The 24,275-nt window shown below is 36.2% G+C and overlaps 1 protein-coding gene across 3 annotated transcripts; it reads left to right on the top strand.

Annotated features, from left to right (window-relative positions):
- Positions 1-212: 212 nt before the first annotated feature.
- On the top strand, positions 213-19,463 carry LOC134794195 (general odorant-binding protein 66-like). Of its 3 annotated transcripts, none has more exons than XM_063765938.1 (7): positions 213-261; positions 684-755; positions 3,287-3,379; positions 4,316-4,432; positions 17,524-17,669; positions 18,885-18,972; positions 19,332-19,463. In XM_063765938.1, exons 2-7 carry the CDS (start codon positions 711-713, stop codon positions 19,428-19,430), a joined length of 588 nt encoding a protein of 195 aa, XP_063622008.1. In that variant the 5' UTR covers positions 213-261; positions 684-710; the 3' UTR covers positions 19,431-19,463. The 3 variants fall into 3 exon arrangements, with proteins under 3 accessions (XP_063622008.1, XP_063622006.1, XP_063622007.1); XM_063765937.1 differs by having other exon boundaries at positions 228-261; positions 671-755; XM_063765936.1 differs by having other exon boundaries at positions 225-755.
- Positions 19,464-24,275: the final 4,812 nt, after the last annotated feature.

Here is a 24,275-nt window from a genome sequence, read left to right as displayed (position 1 = left end):
TCTAGTCTAAGTAACTCTTTCTAAGAACCTTTAGTGTCATCTACAAATATAAATCAAGAACAAACTCCACTCTTTTAAAAATACGAGTGCATCCATGAGTGTTAGGTACATACATTATGATTGCAACTTCTGCAGCGTTACTGGCTACTTTTTTATTGCCTAATATAAAATTGTGTATATCGAAACTCTTGCTCAACATTGCAATATTTGACGTTGCCAATAAGCACGGTATACAGTAATGGCGCTCATGCCACAATTTCCGTGAGGATTTTTTGAGCTCTAGTTATTCCAGTCTACTTCTATATATAGTTATTTCAGTTCGCAGTATACAGTTTTGCTCCAGTTTCAATCAAAATTAAAGTTTGCTAGTATAAAAATTGTGTAGAACGCACGCCGATTCGGTTGTGGAGAATCCCCCTTAAATTCAAAATAATGCGAATGGTTTATAATGACTTCGTTCATCGTTCTGCACTATATTCTTATTTTAGTCATTGAGCCCCTTATTCATGAACGCGCTACAAACCTCAATTAGCTAATAATCGTTTGTCTTTATCTGTTATATTGACGTATGTATTTGTAAGAAAGGGATGAAACATAATTTAACTAAATCAGTCCCGTAAAGTTTTATGAATAAGGGGTAAAACTATAGTAACCAATACTATTTAATTAGTGTTCATTGTTAGTTAAATAAACATAAACTTTAATTAACAATGGAAAGTACAATGCAATTAATATTTTTAGTAGTGTTATTAAAAGTAAGTATTGTTTAAATTAATACATATATTATATTTATAGTATATTTTAAAACATTTATTTACATACAATATATATACAGTGGTACTACTAAACGAAATTAATAACTAGCTTAAATCTAAAATAGGCCCTTGAGGCATTGTACCAAGGATGCTGGCGGCATTTCCTCGCTGTATCGCAATGCTGATACGTTGTGCGTTAGTATTTATAGTATATAAAAAGGACTTGTTTTGTTGACTCACAGGGCCCGATTCGGATTTTGAAATAGACATCTATTAGACATCTTTTAGACATCACCAAGATACGATAACGATATGTTTAAGATCTAACCTGTCAAATTTGACATTTGCGCGATTCTGAAGATACTGTTGAACGATTTCCACAGGATATGACTAAGAGATCCAATTCACATCTAATAGATATCTTACTCTATGTAACGTAAAGTTACATTGGTTGCCCGAATTGCACTGCAAAAGAGAACTAGTTGATATCTAAACTATAACGTATCTAGAATGGATCTAGTACGTGTCGTCTCTTGTGAATATCTTTAAGTTCGAATACGGCAGACAATTCAATTTTTACTAATTAAAGTAGGGACAAAGCACCAATAATTTCGTATATTGACCCGACATTTCCTATCTCTATCGCACGTGCATAGACATAGATTTCCTATCTCTATAACACGACCGCCGGACGATTTGACGACCGGGCTAGCCTAGGTGGGTAGTGACCCCGCCTGTGAAGCCAATGGTCCTGGGTTCGAATTCGAATCCCGGTAAGGGCATTTATTTGTGTGACGAGCACAGATATTTGTTCCTGAGCCATGGATGTTTTCTATGCAAGTATTTGTATATTATATTTATTGTTGTTTGAGTACCCACAACAAGCTTTCTTGAGCTTACTGGGGGACTTAGTCAATTTGTGTAAGAATGTCCTTATAATATTTATTTATTATATTATAACACAGTCTCGCCCATAACAGGCGTGGCTCACTCCGCGATTTCGTCGCTTTGGTACAGGTAGCTAAAAGTACATCCGTTCGGCCCCAATTTTGGGGTTTGCCATAAGCCGCGCGCGTCGCCACCTAGCGGCCATATCTGTGCTGATCGTAACAGACGCGTTTTGTTAGAGAGTGAGTCTTCTGTACCTACTATATAGTACTATTATATATTCTGTGCCCAAAATGCCGGCAGTCAATGCCACATTGCTATCGGGGTAGCAATATCATAATGCACGCAGGATAGATATATAGCCTCCTAAGGCCCAGCCATAAACATGAAAAATGCAAAATTTGCCACAGAAATTTGAACCTTTAATGTAAGAAATAGAGTTGATTTTGCGTTGTTTAAAAACAGAATGAAACAAAGCAAAAGCAACTCTGTTCCAATCGAATATGATTTAAATTTCATTGAACTGAATAAGTACTTAGTATAGGTAGGACCTTGGGCCTTAGGAGGATAGGACATGGTAGGTCAATGTACGAAATACCTTGTGCTTAGCGTTCTTACTTTAATATCTTGATTTATTTCTATTAAGCTTCCGTAAGAGATAATAGTAATACATTGTGCAACATGGGGCGTAAGTTAAATATTGCAGACTCGAGTTTGCAATATTATTACGCCCCGAGTTACACACAATGTTTTTCATCACACTTGCGATACAAAAATGAAGTAAGTATAAAGACAAAAAACTGTTAATTATGGCACTAGAAACTTCATAACTCCCTAGGGAAAACGCTTTTTTTATAACTCCCGCTAAGCCTGCGTGCAATTCCACATTTACTGAGCGAGTGTGATGAATTAGTTATTTACGATACAAGTGCGAAATTCGGAACGAGAGGCGAATTTTAAAACACGACCAAACGGAGTGTTTTAAATCGACACTAGTTGCGAATTACCTATTCGCACGTGTATCGTGCAACGTTTTACAATACATAATTATGGCCCTTCAAAATTATTCGACGAAGTCACGTAATGTGCTTCTAATAGCACAGGGCGTCATAATGGGGCATTAGATGTACTGTAAAAATATATTTTGATCTAATGTTTAGTGCACTCTAAAAAAAATTTGGTTGGCCCTATCAATATTTTGATAGTCGTAATCAAGCATCTTAATTCCATACGAGCCTAACAAGGACTTCGACATTTCAAATAAGGTAATTCTGATTGATCTTACTATTGCTATGTAACTGAGCCAACTAAGATCTTGTTCAATATATACATGAAAAAGAATTATGCTAACTAATTGACCCTAGTAAGATCAACTAAGCTTGATATTTATTGAATCAACCTACGTTACATAATTATGTCAACAAGTTAATAATAGATGCAAGCTATACAATTGTTAGGATTAAACAATACCTACTTTATTAGTTCAATCACAGATACACTTATTGTTTTAAGTAATCAGCTTTCATTGATTTATATAAGATCGTAATTGTTGTAATTAACTTAACGTCAACTAAGAAGAAACTGCTCTTAGTTGGTCTTCATTTTTTAGAGTGTGCATAATTTTCCGTTTTACACTATTTCAGGTCATTTCTGCTCAAATTAATGAACAAGAAATAGCAGGACTATGGGCCTCTATACCAAAATTGTCAACGCCACAATGCCAACAAATACCAACGGTAAGATATACCTCAGAGATTCAGTAGTAATTAAAGTGTCATTCTATGGAACTTGCTAACTAATGCCAACAAATACCAACGGTAAGATATACCTCAGAGATTCAGTAGTAATTAAAGTGTCATTCTATGGAACTTGCTAACTAATGCCAACAAATACCAACGGTAAGATATACCTCAGAGATTCAGTAGTAATTAAAGTGTCATTCTATGGAACTTGCTAACTATGTAAACAAAAGTCACTAGCAAATTCGTAATTCTTTGACAATTTCAATATGGCGGTTTGTTTACATAGTTAGCAAGTTCCACAGAATGACACTTTACCTAAGTAGCCTTTTCAAAATGCCTTGAAGACACTCACGGTCTGATTCGAATTTTAAGATAATGTCAAAAATTTGCTTAAGACACTACATGGATCGGATATGTCGGTGTCGAAAGTGACGTTTCTTCAAACAAAAACGTCACATTTCACACGAATCTTTAGCAAATTTTTGACGTGTCTTAAAGTTTGAATCAGGGCGTCAGATCGCACATACAAATACAAATACCCCACACATACTACACACCAATAAAACCACCACACACCTCAATAAAAGAAAACAATACAAAAGAAAACAGAAATACAAGCATATTTATTTAACCTTTATTGCACAATACAAGAAAGTACAAATAGCGGACTTAATGCCATAAGCCCCATAAGGCATCATCATCATCCTCCTCCTAGCATTTGTCCCGTACTGTGACGGGGTCCGCTTTCCTACTTTTCTCCTTCCACTTCGCTCTATCCTGGACATCGGTGTCCACTTACCCACGCGTTTAAATCTTTGGCGATGACGTTACGCCACCATAAGGCATAATAATAGCATAATTCTATTTCTATTTTCTATTCTACGTATTACGTATTTTATTTTTATTGTACCGATTGTACGTTATTTTCAGGACGCGCCCTCTCAATGCTGCATAATTCCAGACCTTTTCGATAAGAAAACCAATGCAGGATGCATAAGGCCAGATGATAAACCAGCGCAAGAGCCCGCCGTTCGTGGATCACCTGAGGTTTATATATTCATATACAATATTAACAATGATAGATAAGATCTAATAAGATTATTTAGGGAGAAGTAGAAGTGGAAGTTGGGGGACATGTTGAAGAAAGGCCAGGTCAAGAGCACCCTAAACCGGCGAGCGTGTATGAGGACTGTGATGAAAGTGAAGTGAAGGGAAGTCAGGATCGTAGCAAGTGGAAATCCGTGGTCTCTGCCTGCTCCCTCCGGGATATAGGCGTGATTATATGTAAACTAGCTGTTGCCCGCGAGTTCGTCGCGTGGATTTATATGTTGGTGGTTATATTATTCTACATGAGCATAGAACATTATGCAGCAAAATATAGCCGTAGGGACGGTTAATCATTTGTTAATAATTATACAAAGCATTAGATTTGTCTATCACAAACTAAAAAGTTTCAAGCCCCTAACTGAAAAAAAATGTTCTCGATTTACAAAAATAAAATGTTCGCACTCGATGCAAACTTTGAACCCTTTTTCAGCAACAGGAATACATTTCTAATGGAATAAATGCTGAAATCACTTTTCTTTGTTTTCTATTATTGTGTCTTTTTACAACATTTCAAATTCACTAAATTGTTACAAAAAATTTCGTTCCCGATGAAGGCTTTCAACGCTTTTTCACCAACTTAGGGAATTAATTTTCAAAAATGGTGAAATCAGTTCTCGTCTATCTTAATAAAGTGCCCTTTTACCAAGTTTCAAGTTCCTAGCTTAAAAGAAAACTTGTACCACATAGAAACTTACATACCTTACGTTTTTAGTTTTACCCCCTTAGTGGTTGAATTTTCCAGAACGTTGAAATAACTTTTATTTTTGTAATCTTATATTATGCCTTTCTAAGAAGTTTCAAAGCATTGTAGTATGTGTCGCAGGAATTTGTTTATGAACACCTGCAGACGATTGGTGACATATTTTCTCACAAGCCATATCTCGCAACCGTACAGCAGGACCGACTTGACTTTGGAGTTGAACATCCTGATTTTCGTACGTCGAGTTATCACAGTAGACGATACAGGCTTCAGCTGCGCATATGCTGCTCGCGCCTTGTTGATGTGCGATTCGACATCGCTGTCCACATTAAACAGACGACATCCATATCTCAGGAATACCTATAATGTATTTTTCATCATCATCAGTCGTTCCCTCAGAGGATCGTGACATCATGTCCTAATGTTGCTGACCAGTCTCTTCCATAGGCTTTTGTCACCCGCCATATGCACGGCTTCCTGCAGGACGGCTATGATGGTTTTGTCACCATATCATTAATCATTTAATGCATGATATGACGACTATCTGATAAATGATATAATTCGGTAAAAAGTCGCGAGGATAACGTATAAGTGACTAATGATAGCGTGATATGTTTTGAGGTTATTAAAAATCAATTTTAAACTCGATGACTTAAGGTGTATATTAAAGAAAAGATGGTTAAATCACATTCTACCACTTATCCACATATGTCATTGAGAGTTAAAACTTATCCATGATTTGAGCTTTTGAAAAATCAATTCTAAACAAGTTTACTTAAAGCGTATTTTAATTAATAGTTCGCGAGGATAACGTATATGTGACTAATGATAGCGTGACATGTTTTGAGGTTTTGAAAAATCATATTTATACTCGATGACTTAAGGTGTATTTTAAAGAAAAGATGGATAAACCACATTCTACCACTTACAGATATGTCATTGACAGTTAAATTTATCCATAGTTAGCTTTTGAAAAATCAATTCTAAACAAGTTTACTTAAAGCGTATTTTAATGAATAGTTGGCTAAATGACATGCTATCACCACTTATGCACATGTGGCATTGATAGTTAAAAGTTATCCATGGTTTAAGATTTTGAAATATAGATTCTAATTGAGTTTAAATAAGGTTTTTTTTAAAGTGAATCTTTTATTCCACCGCCTCAAATTTAACCGTCTTTATCATGTCGCAAAATCTACTTTATTTCTAGTACTTAGAATTCATAGTCTTTGAAATAAGTTACATTATCGGACTAAAGTAGACTCGGCTAAAATACTTAATTCACGATTGCTGATATGCTTGTAATGTCTTGTAATGTCATACAAAATTTTAAGGACAGTAGTCGACATTATTAACCTAAAATACGGTGATCTGTCAAAATCAAATAAATAATTTTGCCGTGCTTATTAAGAGCAGTAACTCATTTTGAAATCTCTTTCAATTGAATGACACTTCAAAATGAGTTAGAGTCGGACCAAGAAAAGTCTGCAGCGGATTTGATAGCCCACGCAGTGCAAGTGTTATTTATACGTCATAATTTCATAGAAGTTTGACGTTTAAAATAACACTTGCACTGCGTGGGCTATCAAATCCGCTGCAGACTTTTCTTGGTCTGACTCTACTGCTCTTATTAAGGCCAAGCCACACCGGATGCGTGTGCGTAGACGTGCACGTGCACGTACGCGTCCCGATGCGTTGTATAATACGAAAACTCATACGAGAGGACACACCGCTTGCGTGACGTGTGCGTGACGTGCGCGTACGCGTGACTTGCATGCAACGCAGCTCCGACGAGACAAACCGGCTGCGTGCTGCGTGCACGCGTCCACGCAGCGGAGCGGCAACGTCGCTTCGTTGCGTGCAGTGATGACGTTGTGTTTAACTGCGTTCCCTATGAGAGGGCGAACCGAGCAGGTTCGGACACGCACAGCTCGGTGCTGCATAGGTGCTGTGCGTGTACACGCGCAGCTCGCTTGTATTTATTTACAACTCGGCCGGTGCGCGTGCTGGTTTTTAATATGGATTCAGTGATAAAAGAAAAACTAATTAAAATCGTTCGTCAATACGAATGTATATTTACAACATAGCACAAATATTACAAAAAATACGTCTTATAAAAATTTAATTTGGCCTGTGGGAACAAACGATGTTAGGTATTAACGATACTATTGGAAAACAAGGTTGTTGTATTGTGAACTATTGTGCGTTGGTGAATAATATTATGTACTCTCAATTATCTCGATTCAAATATGAGACATTTTTTTCCTCTAATTGCAATGGCGGCATTAGTTGAGCTGCTTCCATTTGCAACGGGAGTTATAATAACATGATGTAGGTACTGTCGCAGGCGTATTTTATTTTACTGCACGCATGACTGAGCTGCAGCGTGCGCCTGCGTGGCGTGTGCAGCACACTGCGTGGCGTGCGTTGCGTGACGGGCGCGTCACCCGGTGTGACAGGGGTGCTGCGCACGTCACGCAACGCACGCCACGCAGCGTGCTGCACACGCAGCCGGTGTGGCTCGGCCTTTATAAGCACGGCAGAATTGTACAATCACCCACACTGTTAACTGCACATCGGTGGACTTTATGCCTTTTGAAATAAGGTCCACCGATGTACAGTCACCTGCAATAATATGTTACTTTTCGAAGGCCGCAAAAATATGTGACACGCTCTTATGGCTCGACAAATAAGATCGTGTCAGATATTTTTGCGGCCTTCGTTGTGTAACATATTATTGCAGGTGACTGTACCTACAGTTAGGAATGTTGCAGTTTAGAAAATGAAATCGTTTATTTGAAAATAAAACATAACCTATTCGGTGGGCACAGAATAATTAATAGTACTACCGTACAGAAAGGAAACTTCCTACAAAAACGAAGTTTGACAGCGGTTCAGGGTCGAATCATGCTGTCCCTTTCTAATATATGGCACTATCCCTTTCGGCTATTTAGGGTTGTCAAAAATCAAGTGATTATCTTATCTGTGGTCGTGCACGCAAAAGGAAGTCAAGTGGTGCCAACCCTAATAATTGCTCGGAGCAACGCTGAGCCGAGCGGAGCCGAGTTTGACCGAAGTCAGGAGTTTCGCACCCCTGCGGTGGGTGTGATATGACAGCAGACTTTGAAATGTCAAATGGCTGGCTGTCATTACGAAGAGAACAAATAATTTCAATGAAATATTGTAATTTACATATATTCTATTCGAACATGTAAATCTTCATTTCCCCTCTAAAATGGCACAAATGGCACAATCAATAAATTTCAGGTAGTACTACACAGACGGACTTTCTCATGGCTGACTTTACGAGAAGTAAAGAAATAAAAATCGAAAAATGCATTTCATATGGGTAAGGAGACCGAGCTATGCTCGAAAAACATATAAAAACCTAGCTAGATCAATTTTTCGCCCCCGAAAACCCCTCATATAGCAAATTTCATCCAAATCGTTAGAGCCGTTTTCGAGATCCCCGAAATATATATACATATAAATAAATAAATATCCAAGAATTGCTCGTTTAAAGGTATTAGATATGACTGTAGTGTCGTTAATAATGCAGACTTTTCGTGTTTTTCCAAAAGGATAATAATAAGTTTTGGCTTAACATGTGCAAGATGTACCTAAAAGAAATCAAATGTGAAGATCATAAGAGCCACGCCATTGAAGCTCGTGTACCTAATTCGTCAAAATTCAGTGACAAACATCCTTGAATGTAAGCTGTTTTTTTCTGTTTTTGCAATCTTTGACGTAGTACATACATAATATTATGATCCCTTAATGTAATAATGTAATAGAAAGTAAAGAAATAATTTATTTTTACAGATTGATTCTAGTCGTTATGTTACGAGTGGAAAATCTGATTGTGTGTACGTTAGGAGTAAACATATCGCGGCTCTGATATACACTACATCAACTACTAAGAAAACTTCCCAAAAACCAGCGAAGAGCAGCAATTGGGCAGACCTAGTGCCAGACAGTTCGCCAAAGAAAATAACTCAAAAGGGAAATACCTACTTTGAAGAAATGTATGCACCTGCAAAGAAAATTAGGTGTAATCCTTTGCCGTTACATGTTGGAATTGAAGGGAGAGTCAGCATTAAAGTTAATAATGGAAGCTGGTGCTTTATTTATTATTATTACTTTAAATGCACGGATACGTAGTGTGAGGTGGGACGTAAAGACAAACACTATCTCAGGAGTATAGGTTTATTCTGATATATGATACTTATGCTAGGGTATATATAGGGTACATGTGAGAGAGTGTGCGTGTCATATATGGTGCACACTACACCTCCCTTCCAAAAGAAATAAAAAATATTATAAGTTTACAAAATAATATTTTTTTTATATATCTAGTAAGAGTATAGTTAGTAAGAGTATAATATCTAGAAGAGTAAATAGTTACACAGTTTTAGTTAGTAGTTACACAGTACAATTTTTGACAAAAAAATAAGCAAAAATAATAAGATATAAAATCTAAGAAATATCAATACCTTTTTACGTTTAAGTTTTTCTAGATTGGTTGTACTTACAATTTTTTTTTTTAGCAATAAACAAAACCTAAGTCGTAAAACAAAGCAGAATACTTAATAACATAATTATAAAATAATTGACAAATGAATAATCAAAGTTAATAAACACAATTGTAGCACGCTTTGATGATGAAACGAAATTACAAAGTAAATTTATACATTACGCAGTTATAAGAAAAATTAAAAATACAAAGATTTATTATAAAAAACACATTATTAATAAAACACATTATTCAAACATTATCACTATTGTAAAAAAAATCTTGTCTATTTAAGACACACGTGTATAATTATAATTAAGTCAATCCTAGGTACCTAGTTATGTATTACATTCCGTATTTATCTCAAATCCATAGTTATTCTTACATACTTGCAAGTAGTTTCTTAATTATTCAGTTTTTAAGACGTCATTATTGTTAAATTTCAGTTTATTTATTATATTATTTTAACTCAAAGTGTGCATCCTGTGTGCATCACTTTCGGCAAGGGTACACAACGCATTTACTTTTTTGGTCGGCCGACCTTAATACACATTTATTTATTTATTTGCTCAGGATACAAGGAAATTTTATTATTATTACGCGCGCACACATACTATTTATTTATATACTCATTCAGGCAGTTCTTTTAACACTTTCATACACAATATCATTCCGTGTGTCCAAGGAGTCTCCACGATTGATACTCGACCGAATCATGGTCAGACGCCAAGGATTCCGTGCCTGCCTTGTATCCTGGCGTACCCTTGCTATACCGTATCGCTCAAGGCCGCCTCTCGGGCCACCGAAGATGCGATAGGCATGTTCAATTTATATCTATTTTGCTTCATATTTCCCTCTCATACACAAAACATCCAAAATCCAACCATATAACGCAACCCCATGAAAGCTTCAACATGTAAGAATTTCAACAACTCTTAGTTGATCAGGCTAATTGTTCTTTGAAAAACTTATATATATCAGCCTTCCCAAGCACTGCTTAAATAAAACACGATCCATTTATGCAACCAATTCCATCTACACATATCAAACTATACCTCTCACAACTATTCCATTATAATTCTTTACATTTTACAATCCCTACACTTTTTAAAACCAACAGCCATAAAATCCAACTTTAAAACAATCCTGAGCATACCTCTACCAACTAATAAAACTTTTCATAAACGATCACAATCCTGTTTTTTTTTATATACATATATTATTTTTACCTTCTTTTTATCCTCATTTATCAATATTGTCATCATTTAATTTCACTTTGATACTAAATCCGTCAAGTCCATATTATATGTCAACTCCAATACACATTAAATTACATAAAAAAAATTGTCTTAAAATCAAAATAATCCTAATTAAAAACATCACTAATCTGACTCCGCATTTCTATAACTTACACAACAATAGACACACCGTTACAAATATTTTTACGAACCTTAAAATTCAACCCTTAAAATCCAACATTAAATCTTTACCTAAACGTACTAAATTCCAACTAACTCAATACAATTTCGTTGCTTGCAGTACATACCATTTTAAATTTTAAAAAGTCATAGCCATAATTATATTTACCTATATAGTCATATCTCATTTGTTTAATATGTCAGATCCGTGTTTATAAAATTGTCAAGTCCGGTACATAATAAAGAGCTTAATCAAATAAAAATAAAAACATCTTAAATACTAACTAAAAGTCTTTAATTACCTATACCTAAGTCATAAAATCTAGTATAGTATATGGTTAAAAGTGGGATATGTAGTTTTAATTATCATGGACTATTGTTCTACTTACAATTTAAATGATCTTATTAAGTGCACAGTGATAGAAATGTTTATGTGTCGTGTAATCAATCGTGGTGGCATCGTGACTAATGTGCTTTACTTGCAAGTTATGATGAATTTACCTCTAAGTGACTTGTGCAATTTATTCGTGATATATTTAATACAAAACCTTACGTAACACTGAAATACAATTGGATTGATTTGAAATAATTAAAAAATACAGCGGTCCACGCAATATGAAAAATATTTTAATGATATGATATTTTTATGATAAATTTATGATAAAAAAAGAATTACATTGAGAAATAAAATAATTAATGAGCTAATTATGTACTTACCAACCTTTTAACCATATTAGTTTCATCATCAAGCGACATAGTCCTACTTACTTACCTCTTTTATCCAATTATTATAATAATTATAAGAGCTAACATACTGCTCTACTAGTTTTAAGTTTAGTGCTCTACTAGTTTAAAGTCCAAGGGAAAAGGTAATATCCTTTTAATGAAATAAATTATTTAAGACCGAACTAGCTAACAGAAAAAACAGAAGAAGAAAAAAAACTATAAGTAGCTACTTAAAATGTCCTTTTTGCACAATCACTATCTTGTTTCCCTACACGGCGGCACAATCTACGTCATTCCTAATTGTCCCTGGGCCTCCAGACGCCGTCCTCGACCAAGGACACCAACAACTCCCTGCTGCAAGCCCTGTTACGTATACCACTTTTAAAAACTGGTTTCAAATGAGTCTATTTTAATTTTTTTCTGCACTTTCGATATTTCCACCAATGCTTTCAGTCAATATATTTCACAAGTTTTGTTTTTTGTAGTAATGATTAATTATTTTTAGATTAAATTTCTTATTATGTAGGTATAATGAGTCCGTCACCCGTGAATCTCTAATTTTTTGTATCACTACACAAAACCATCACTATGAGTGTTCAAATAGTCACTTTCGCACAAATGTCTTTTTAATTAACTATAATTTATTATCACGAATTTTCTTCTTGACTTTCACTGGCTGGCGCGACGCGCCGCCAGTGCAGCACAAGGCCGCACTGGCAGGATCGCCATGTGAGGTGGGACGTAAAGACAAACACTATCTCAGGAGTATAGGTTTATTCTGATATATGATACTTATGCTAGGGTATATATAGGGTACATGTGAGAGAGTGTGCGTGTCATATATGGTGCACACTACAGTAGGTAAACCTCGCTAGTAAAAAGTGACAGTTGGTCTGCCGAAAGTTTTTTTTTGGGCCACGGTGCGCGTTGTGATCGATTCGTGGTTCTCCGACCCAGCGAATAATATGTACATCTTCTAGTAATAAGTAAAACTTAATGACTTAGGCCCACTTGCGCCTTTGTACTAACCCGGGGTTAACCGGTTAAACCTGGAGTTACCATGGTTACCAGTACAATTTGACATTAGGTTAACGGTTTAACCGCTGAACCCCGGGTTAGTGGGTTGGAGTGCAAGTGGGCCTTAACAAATACAATATTACCCCCCACTCTGATTATACCCCGGACGTAATGTGCCAAAAATACTGGCGGTATTACCTCGCTAAATTGCCAGTGATATTTGTTGGACAAGGAAAGAACCAGAGCGAAGAGTCACAGCCCCTTTCCCGTAAGCGTCGCCTTATACTAGCCCTATATGTTGCGGCAGGAGCAAATATCGTCAGTCATCGCCTCCCGCTTAATACTTTGTCTGAGATGATAGTTTCTTAGATGCTATGGTGAATTAAAAAATTGTCAGCCGGTTGTATCGCTGTGGAAAGACCGTCAGTTGATCACATGAACATGTAAAAAAAAATTTTTTTTCAATCATCGCCTCCTGATACTTTGCCAGATGATAGTTTAGATGCTATTATAAATATGCTATTATAAATAAAAAAAACCGTCAGCCGGTTGTATAGCGGTGGAAATACCGCCAGTTACTTGCATAAACATGTAAAAAATACGGGCCTACCATTCCATGCCTTAAAGGGGTGGAATTTTGTATGGGGACTTAACAACAACTGCACAACAAACATTGTCAATAGGAACTGTCCCGCCCACTCGGTGTAGGACCGGCGCTGGTGCAGAATTTAGTCGAAATTTGGTATGGAGATAGTTTGAGTCCCGGGGAAGGACAAAGGGTAGTTTTCATTCAAGAAATCGCCCTTAAGGGGATGAGAAGGGGAGTTGAAGTTTGTATGGGGAATCAACAAAACGCAGATTGAATAAAATGATAGCTACGTACCTAAATTAATAATTCCACGCTGACGAAGTCGCGGGCAAAAGCTAGTATTATAAAGGCGAAAGTGTGTGTGTCTGTCTGTCTGTCTGTCTGTTACCTCTTCAAGTTAAGCCGCTGAATCGATTTAGTTGAAATTTGGTATAGAGATAGTTTGAGTCCCGGGGAAGGACATATATAGGATAGTTTTTATGTCGGAAATCATCAAAGGAAGGAAGGAAGGAAACAATCAAAGGGGGGTGGAATTGAAAGAGTTAATGAATTACCTAGTAATTGAAGTAAGCAATGCGCGAATTGAATACTTGCTATTAGCATTATCCAGGCGCTATACCTACTTTAGCTGCTGTCACTAATTCCACGTAGACGAAGTCGCGGGCAAAAGCTAGTATTATAAATGCGAAAGTGTGTCTGTCTGTCTGTCTGTCTGTTACCTCTTCACGCTTAAACCGCTGAACCGATTTAAGTAGTTGAAATTTGGTATAGGGGTAGTTTGACTCCCGGGGAAGGATATAGGATACTTTTTATCTCAGAATTCACCCCTTAAGGGGGCGAAAAGGGGGTGGAAATTTGTATGGGCAATCAATAACCGCTGAACCGATTTAAATGAAATTTGGTATGGTGATAGTTTGAGTTGTGGGGAAGGATATAGAATAGTTTTTATCCCCGAAATCATCCCTTAAGGGTGTAAACAAGGGGTGGAAATTTGTCTTTCAATAATTTTTTGAAATGGGACTTGCCTTTTATCATTTAATAATTTTATTAGCCATACCTACCTTTAAGGGTGAAAAAGAGATGACATGGGGTTGGAAGTTTGTATGGAGATAAAATAAAATGCAACTTTTAACTTCTCCAACTTCTTTATCTTCCTAACCTTCTTCAACTTCTCCAACATCTTCATCTTGTTGAACTTCAACTTCTTCAACTTAAACTTCTCCAACTTATTTAACTTCTTCAACTTCAAATTCTCCAACTTTTTCAAGTTTTTCAACTTCGACTTCTCCAACTTCTTCAAGTTCAACTTCTCTAACTTCTTCAACTTCAACTATTCCTACTTCTTCTCTATGGTCTTGTCCAGTTCCTCTTTGGTAACTACCGTCAGCCAGTAGATGCAGTGATGTTAGAACCTAAAACAAAGAGTTGTAAGTTGGTATGTCGTTATTAAATAAGGTGACAAGAATGATTTGAGGAATAGTGCAACATAATACGAGTATCTTTAAAATGTGCCGGCAATCCATCGCCATGTTGAGGCTTGAGGTCAGCGTCGAGTTTGGCACACAAATAGAGTGCCAATTCTTTGCGCACTCTATATATGTGCTGAAACTCCTCGCTGGGCATATCAAATGGGTTGCATGTATGCCCTTAATGGCCCGTCGTTGGAGTTATCTATGCTATTTTTCTTCGATAGCAGCAGCTGCCAAGAAGAAATGATATTATTATCTTGCCATCCCTACAAATAATGTTCGTATTGATAATGTTATATGTAAATTCAAATTTAATTCAAAGTTCAAATTGTATATATTATATTTAAGAAAAAAAAACAGATACTTACCTACTGATATTTTAACTTCAAGAAATTGCATTTTTCACCACTTACATACCACAAGAGCACTTATGACTTATGAGTGAATTGCAAAAAAATTGTACATAGTTAAGCACCTGTAATTAGTCCAAAGTTAATTGATTCCATTGTGTTACCACAGTTAAGCCATTTCTATTTAAGTTAGATGCATGAAAGTGTGTTAGCGAATGCTATAGACTTATATGTGTACGATTTAAGTACAATAAATACAATTTACATAGTTAATTTTTGTAACACAATTGAATCAATTAAGTTAAGACTAATCACAGCTTCTTAACTGAGCTTATCGTGACCCAGTGAGCACTACGATAAATTAATCAAAGGCTAGCCGTCAAAAATCGACTATATGTCTACTTATCCAACAATTGTAGCCACTTACCGTGTATTGTTGTCTAAGTGGACAAAACGGTATGAATGTTATAAAACTGTATAAATCTAGACAAGTGACAGTTATATCATTTAACTTAACACTAAGTTTAAGTTGGATATGTAGACAAATGACATATTATCCAACGACCATGTTATGCAGTTAATCGTTTAACGACTATCGCTGTCAAAAGTGGAAAAGACGACAAATCAATAAAAACTGGATAAAATGTCCGTTTTATCATCATTTATCCAGCCATATCATTTATACAGTCGACCATCATAGCCTTGCAGATGTAGATGCAACGGTGTAGTACACCGAAAAAAATAATTTTCTACAATACTACCAGAACGTATAGTAATTAAAAATATAGTTATACCTACTAAAATCCGGTAGTAATAACAAAAAATGTTGTATCGTGTAAAACTTGTTTTTTAAACATCACTGTTTAATTCTAGTTAAATGCAATTAAGTACTGCTTACAATTTCGTTGTATATGTAAAGATGCAAGTGTTGTAAATATTAAACGTTTGTCTCGTTTAATATATGCATCGTAACACTAACTATTGATATGTAAAAATAAAGATACGAGTGTACACGTTACAAGTTATTATGTTGTGGTTACTATAATGCATTGTAGTCTGAACGAATCAAACAGTTGTGCCAACACCACGGTGTATGCGCGGGTGGCGGGGGGCGGAGAAAGGAATTGCGCAAGTCACAGAACAGCAGCCATTACGCCAGCGTCTTACGTTGCGGCCGGTCGATGTTTTATTTACGTAGATCCTGTCCATAATTTTATTGTAAACTAGTACAAGTGTATAGTATAAGTGCGTGTTGTTTGCGTGTTGCTGACGCAGTGAAATGTGCGGGCTCCGATTAAGGAAAAGTCCTCCCGCACCGATGTGGAGGATTCACACTGGTGGAAATTAAGGAAACGCAAGGCGCGCAGGGCGCCTCGTAAAACTCTGTGTGGCACTGCGGAGCCGGTTAATTCTGGCCTACGAGTTGCGACACCGAGTAAGGCGCTCTACGTGTCTCGCCTGCATTACTCCGCCGGGGCCGACGAGGTGGTGGAGTACGTCCGCCGGAAGACTGGCTACACGCTGAGGGTGCACCAGCTACAGTCGCGTCACTATGTCCACTTCAGTTCATTTGTAGTGCGCGTGCCGCGGCCTCTGCAGGACACCATCGCAAGCGCGGACTTCTGGCCGAAGGGTGTGGTGTTTCGGCGGTTCCGGCGCAACCTGCCGAATCCTACGCCGAGTCAGACGACGCTACGGAGCCACGCTGTTACGTCGTCGCCCAAATCCAATGTTTAATTTGTATGTCATTTTTGTGTCTATTGTTTTCTTTGTGGAGACAAAATGTTTTTTTCTTTTGTAGTGTCACAGTGCCTTGGTTTTACTGTAATGCTGTGTTACTTATTTGATCAATAAAAAAAAAAAAAAATAAGTGTGCTTAAAAACTTGTCTGTATTTACTAGAAGAGCAGTGTACTGGTTATATATTGTTCACGTAACCAGAACCCACTGTGCTGAAGGGACTTCTAAACGGGCCATATGTTCACTGCAATATGTGGCCGGCAACTATTAGTGTCCCTCTCTAACATGTGAGTAAGAGGACACCAATAGTTGCCGGCCACATATTGCAGTGAACATATGGCTCGTTTAGAAGCCCCATTAGCACAGTGCGTTCTGCCTGACAGTTATTCCGACACAGCATCTCTATACCTTCATAGAATGGAACACTACCTATCGACCAGGCTAGGAAAAATGGTTTTCCCTTTTAGTTTCTTCCTTATTGCTAAGCCTAATCTCAGTTTTATTCCACAGTGTGCAGAAAAAAACTGCATACTCCGGAACAACGATTTGCTCCTCGACAACGATGAGATTGACAAGGATTCCTTCAAGCAGCACCTGAACGAGTGGGTGGCGAAGAGAAAGGAGTTTATGCCTGCAGTTAATGCTGCTAAAGATGTGTGGGTGATGGCTTACTTTAATTTTATTACAATGTGATTTCAGAGCGAATTTTACTTTTCTTACATATACATGAGAACTAGTCCATACATGGACTCAAAGTAATTAAAAGTTAATCGAGGAAGGAGTTTCAATTAGCCTTTACACTGAATAGTTAGAAGGTGTAGCACCTACTAGACGAGAATTATAATAATGATCTTAAAACAAATAGTTTTCGCCTAGACTTTTCACATTTTAATAAGACATAACAGAAAATGGTAATAGTTACCTGTAGGTATGCACCTTGCATTGAACTAACTTCGAAAGCAGGGTTTATTTTGAAAATAAAAATAATATCTACTATCTACTAGTCAACTACCTACTACTACTACTAAGATACGGGCCACCCCACACGGGGTGATTTTTACTGTAGCAACAGTAGGTAAGCATGATCAACGCATAAGAGTTGCCATAGCGCAGGTAAGTACTATTGCTAAAGTATGAAGAACTTCTAATTTCTCTTATATATAACTTTACTGTGTAGTGTGTTTCAAAACGAATGCGATATGAACCCCGTACCTATATGTAAATCTATCTATCTCTATCTCTATTTCATTAGAACTTGCTAACTGTGTAAACAAACCGCCATATTGAAATTGTCTCTTTATGATGAATTTACTAGTGATGGCCAAGACTCCTACTTACTACTTTACTAATGTCAAACCATATCGAATAATAAAATACCAAAAGTAAAAAACAAGTAGTTACTTATTTTTAATTTGTTTAATCACGATCAGAAGACAAATTAGTACCTAAGAATGATGTATTGATGTATTTTATAACCGTGGCGGTAGGTACAGAGCGTGGGTTGGGTAGTGTGTAGCGGGTTTATATCACAAACTTTAGTCACAACACTACCCATCATAGACAATTGTAGAATTTAAAAGAAACAAAACCGTCATTCCAACAGGTCCTAATAACCTAACTTATGAACCAATTTTAAACTTTTAATTAAATATCCAAGATACTGTTATATGTTTGTGTATTTTACGGAACGGACCGTTTCTATAGTGTATATGTGTATGGTTTCAATGGTATTTGATGAGGTGGTGTGAAAATTCAAAGAGAAACAGTGATAAAACAAAGTTAAGTTGTTTGTTTACATAGTTAGCAAGTTCTATTGAAATAGACTTTACGTTCTTTATGATAATGAATTACCTCCTTTTCTAATTTTGCAGCTGTCTTGGTAACAAGCCTTTGTTTGGACCCAACGAGATGTGTGACGCGGACAGACTACTTTGGTGCATCACTTCTAATTTATATAACGTAAGATTGGTTGTCTCTTGCTTTTAATAATTCATAAGTTTCATAACATTTTCAGACAACACTAGATAATTAGACTGCACTGATAGAAGTTAGCATTCTTTGTAAACTATTATAGGCCAAATTACGGTTCATTTCTTTAGGAAATGGCGACATCAATTTTATTTCTACATTCTCGCATTGCTTTTGCGATGGGTATGTTGAAATTTATCACTTAATTAAGAACATTAACAAAAATTATGGAATGTTCGTTTTGAGGGCCTAATGGACAAACAAATAAAATCGATGTTTTTCATTAATCTACCGTCAAAATGCAAATTAGGCTATCATTGACTAAAATAAAACAATTATTTAATTTTCAGAAATGTCCGTACTGGCTGGACACCGACAGCTGCGCTACAACGCGAGCTTTTATGGAAAACTGCCTGCCTTATTATTTCGATAAAGACATACCTAAGTAACTGACTGTATGAAATATATGTATACAACAAGAATGTTGTACTCAAAGCGCTTTAAAAACTCATACCATTACTATCACTAAACCTTATAAAACAAAGTCCCCCGCCGCGTCTGTCTGTTTTTGTGTATGAGTCGCAGGCAAATTGTAAGAATCCGCCGTTTACAAACGGCGTCGTCAATTTACAAACGGCTCCACGTTTGTAAATTGACGAAGGCAAATTGTTAATGGGCTCAATAGTGTCAACGTGAACGTGATGGTTGTTTGAGGGTGACCATGGTTTGCTATTTTATAAATTTATAACACTTTAAACTCTCGCGTTTTGTACACATATTTAATTACACAATTTAATTATATCGCGGTAGACCCGTTTGTGTAATTATAAATTTATACTAATTTTTATACCACACCACCATCCTCACGCGCGTTATAACCGTGATCCCACTGCTTTGAACCACAGTGGGTCTACAGGTAATTTATTTTTACCAGTTAGGTTCCACCGCACTAAGTGTTTCTTTTCTAAAAACATTTCCTTCTAACAGGTTAGGTTCGTTAGGTAGCTTCAGATGCCCGAAGGGCAAACCGCCCAGAAATAGGAGCCCCGCCAAGCGGGGCTCAACCTAGTTAAGTTGTGAAAGAAATGTTTTTTGAAAAGAAACAGTGCGGTGGGACCATCCAAGAACTCCAGATTTGATGTGTCCATCAAAACTCCAGATTTGATGGACACCCCAGCGTTTTTCATAGTTTTGATGTGCAGCGCCACGCGTGGTAAATTAAAGAACTAATTCGACCAAAATGCCACGGCAAATTACAAACGTACATGTACCTTAGCTATTATGGTTGCCACGAGCACATGACAATTAATGTCTGAAAATATCAGTTGGTTCTAAAGTGCCTTGTCAATATCTCACTCGTTGCTCAAACAAGAATTTAAATTTAATTTCCAATCTTTTTTCAACACTAAAAATTCCATCCGCTGCGCCCTCTAGGTTACTTTACTGCAACATTATGAATCTACTGACATTTGACACTGACTTTAAGTACCTACGTAAGTGTGCGTGAATGCAAGATATCGCAATATTTTGCAGTTTTTACACATTTTTGATTAAATGTTGGGTGTAAATATATTTCGATTAAGACGTCATATTTTTTGTTGTGTGCGGTAAATATCAACACGTCTTAAAAAATGTTTGAATTTTGGAAGCGATGGTAATAATTCGCAAATTGTGCACCATCTTTCGGTGGTTAGTCGGCAGGACAGCTCTAGACATCCACCTTAACCTAAGAGCAAGGAATTAGTAGGTAAACATGTTTACCCGCAAATACTCGCTAGTAAATACGAGTAGAACACCTAAAAATAACCATAAAATTTTGCTTCTCATGGCTAAGCTTGGATTGGAACCTTAATATTTTCACAAATTTTCAAATAATTTGAGCGGGACATAAAATAAAAATAAGGCGCTCGTTGTAAAAGTTTGATGTTTGCTTAGGTTATAGGTTGAAAATAAATTAAATAGGTATATTATATTTGAGTACATTGAAGTAGAATAAACATTATAATAATAACATAGTGTACCTAACATGTAGGTGGATAACTGTGTGTACTTACAACCATTTTCCTATTTATGCCATAAAATATAAATGATTTATATTTTAATAAAATATTTAAAGTGACAATATTACGTAATCAACGTACGTACTTAGAGTCTGTTCGGAAAGAGAAGAGTCGTGGAATGTATTGGGCCCCATACATTCCACGACTCTTCTCTTTCCGCATAGACTCTACTTAGTTAAGTAATGCAAGCAACATGCAAGATTTTACACTAACTGCCAAAAAATATTTTCAAATACCTCTTTTCATGCTTGTGTTTATTTACAAAACAGCGTACAATTTTTAAGCCACTCCCTTTCACATTCTTTTGTCACATTCAGCGTTTTCGCCGGTTATTTCTTTTACAAAAAACTTGGTTTCATTATCCTCGAAAATCTAAGCAGATCTCATTTGCGCCGAGCACTCTGGATCATTTGCTATATAAACCTCGTATCTTTAACAGCCGCTCCTTTTGAATTTGAACTTTATTTCAACATGAATACGGTGGTTATTTCTAGAACGTGTGTGAGTGAGATATGGTGGTGTGGAATTTAGGTCAGTATTCACAGCAGGCGCTTTCGAGGGCTATTTGTTCCATTATGAAAACGCGTACCAATTTTAAGTAATGTGGTGATTATGACCTTTTCGGGCGCTGAGCTGCAAGTTTTGCAAAATGAACCGAATATTTTACTGTTCATCAGGGTTTTTGATGTGAAACATTCTGTTTAACGTGGCTGTCAAGTGTTTGTTATTTATGATACATAAATAGGTAAGTACCGTAAAACCTCCCAACCATAGGTAGTCCCTTAGTCCACAAGTTTAATACGTAATTGGGAGCTTGTAAACTGCAGATGTAGTGCATAATTATTTTCCTTCGTATTTTCACGGAAACTTACGAACGTGTCTTGCTATTTCAGTCAGTCTCGGTACAAAAAGTACTGAGGTTGATTGAAGTAGCATGACAAATACGAACGTTTCCGTGAAACATTTACGAAGGAAACCAATGAAGGAAAACAATTATGCACTACATCTGTATAAATAGTTGGGTGGTTTTACGTATGTTGGTATTCACGATATAATTAGGTATACATATTTATGCTAAGTTACAGATGGTAAGTGACAAATCTATGCGTACGTAGCGTTTTAGAAAGAAGATCCGTCGTAAAAAATATATTTTTTTAAACTGTAAATCCATTTTAACTTCTGTGTAATAACTCCTCCATTTAACTCGGTTCTTATGACAAAACCTCCGGAAGTGACAACCCTAAACCGGAAGTTAAGAAAATTTATATAAATGCCATAACTTCTGAATAGCACTGAATCCGGTTGCGGAAACAGTACTTATATTTATAGCTCAAGGACTTGGGCTATGTATATTTGTATAATTAACGTGTTTATAGACAAAACTTAGCCATGTCACATGTTGAAATCTTTATTATTCGAAGTATTACATTTAACAAAGAATTTGTTTGCTTAGAATACAGTTATTGACCGGAGCGTAGCGAAGGTCTACGTTTCGACTGGAGCATTTTGCTTTCGTATGTCCGGATGTTCTCCTCTACAGGTCGTAATTCTTAACCGAATCTCGTGAAATTTTGTGACTGGATTCTATGTCTAAATAAATTTTTTTTGTCCGTCCGGTTTTTTGATTTTTTTTTAAATGGCGGAGTGATAGCTCGCGCCTAAACAAATAGTGGTATCGGTACCATACGAGTGTTTTCTTTTTGAGATATGTTTATAGATTAAATGGCCAAAAATTCAGAAAATTTATTTCGCTGGTTTCGAAGGTATGGAGATATTTAATTTTAACTAATTTTAATTTGAGAAGGAGTAGCTAAATTTCGTCAACCCATCTAAGAACTATTTGGCTCAGTTTGTAAACGTTCGCTTTTTCTGTTTGCACAGAGGGTCTGGGTTCGATCCTCAGTAATTGTATGCTGGGATATTATTATAACTTTTTGTATTTTTTTACACATACATTTCGTATTGTTTTTTTTTTTAATTTACTATATTTAAAGCTCTTATAGTACCATGTTATTTAAAGCTCTGCTCGCGAGGTCTACAGCTCACAGAGCCACTAGTATAAAGATGTTCCTATATAAGAGAAACGAAATCCTTACATTCAATTACATTCATCCTTACAGTCTACATGCGTGAAATATTTTATCTGTAGGAATTGTCTAGATGGAGAGGCTCGGACCGTTCTGTCGACTCGAATCGTCTGAAACAAATGAAATGTACCTACCTAAGTATACTCTGTATCTTTAGGTATTTCAATAAAAGTAAACAAACAATTTGTACATTTTCGGGTAGTTGTAACATTTATTGGTTAACCAACCAAATACAAAACCGCCTGGATCAGTGACTGAACGACCTGACTTTAACCTACATTATTTGATCATGTAATGTTTTCATCTACCGTCAACTGGTTTTGTTTACTTTTATTTAAATACCTAAAGATACAGACTATAGAACTTCCAGGTTTTTATGTTGGCGGTGCAAATTCAGCCTTTGTCACTTTTAATATTCTGCGAGTTGAGATTATTTCCCCAAAGCAGACAATGTCCGTTTATTATTTCTATTCAGCTTTGTTGGTTGCCAGTTTACTTTGTAGGGTTTTCGCGGTTTTCGCACATTTATTTTCACTAAATGAGTAGGAACATTAAAATGCGTACAGTTTTTAAAGTGTTCCATGGAGTTTCACAATTAATACGTTCTATCTTTTTGAGACCTTTTTAACAAAATAAATAGTCTATTATTTTAAAAAATGGACTAAGCCCTTAAACGTTTAGCACTTTGGAATGACGAAAATTATGATTTTTCATATATTGTGTACATACTTATTAGACTCTGCTTGCAAGTACATTCGCGCAAAAGTCGCTAAAATGTGCTCTCCCACAGTACTTACGTGGATATGGGTGGTAAAGTTCAACCCACGATAGATTTGTTTCTGTAATAACTACCGCGATATAATTACAAGTTTATTTATTATAAACTCTTGAATTGAAGGTTCTATTAAATTAATTACTTCACAAACTGCCAACCCTCTTGAAACTGAATTCATTAAGTATTTTGTGAAGTTTTAATTTAGAAGTTATTTTTAATGCTATTGAAATACGAGTAGGTACGTTCCACTAGTGGGCATAAATAGGTTTTATCACAAGATTATTAATAGGTTGTTTTTCTATTGGTTTCTTTAGCTATTTCTTGGAGACGTCATCGCTGTCATTGTCTTTACGAAGCAGTCTGCCGATTTTT

This window comes from Cydia splendana, chromosome 10 (genome assembly GCF_910591565.1).
Source record: "Cydia splendana chromosome 10, ilCydSple1.2, whole genome shotgun sequence".
NCBI classification, from domain to species: Eukaryota; Metazoa; Arthropoda; class Insecta; order Lepidoptera; family Tortricidae; genus Cydia; species Cydia splendana.
This window is presented reverse-complemented; position numbering and strand designations above follow the sequence as displayed.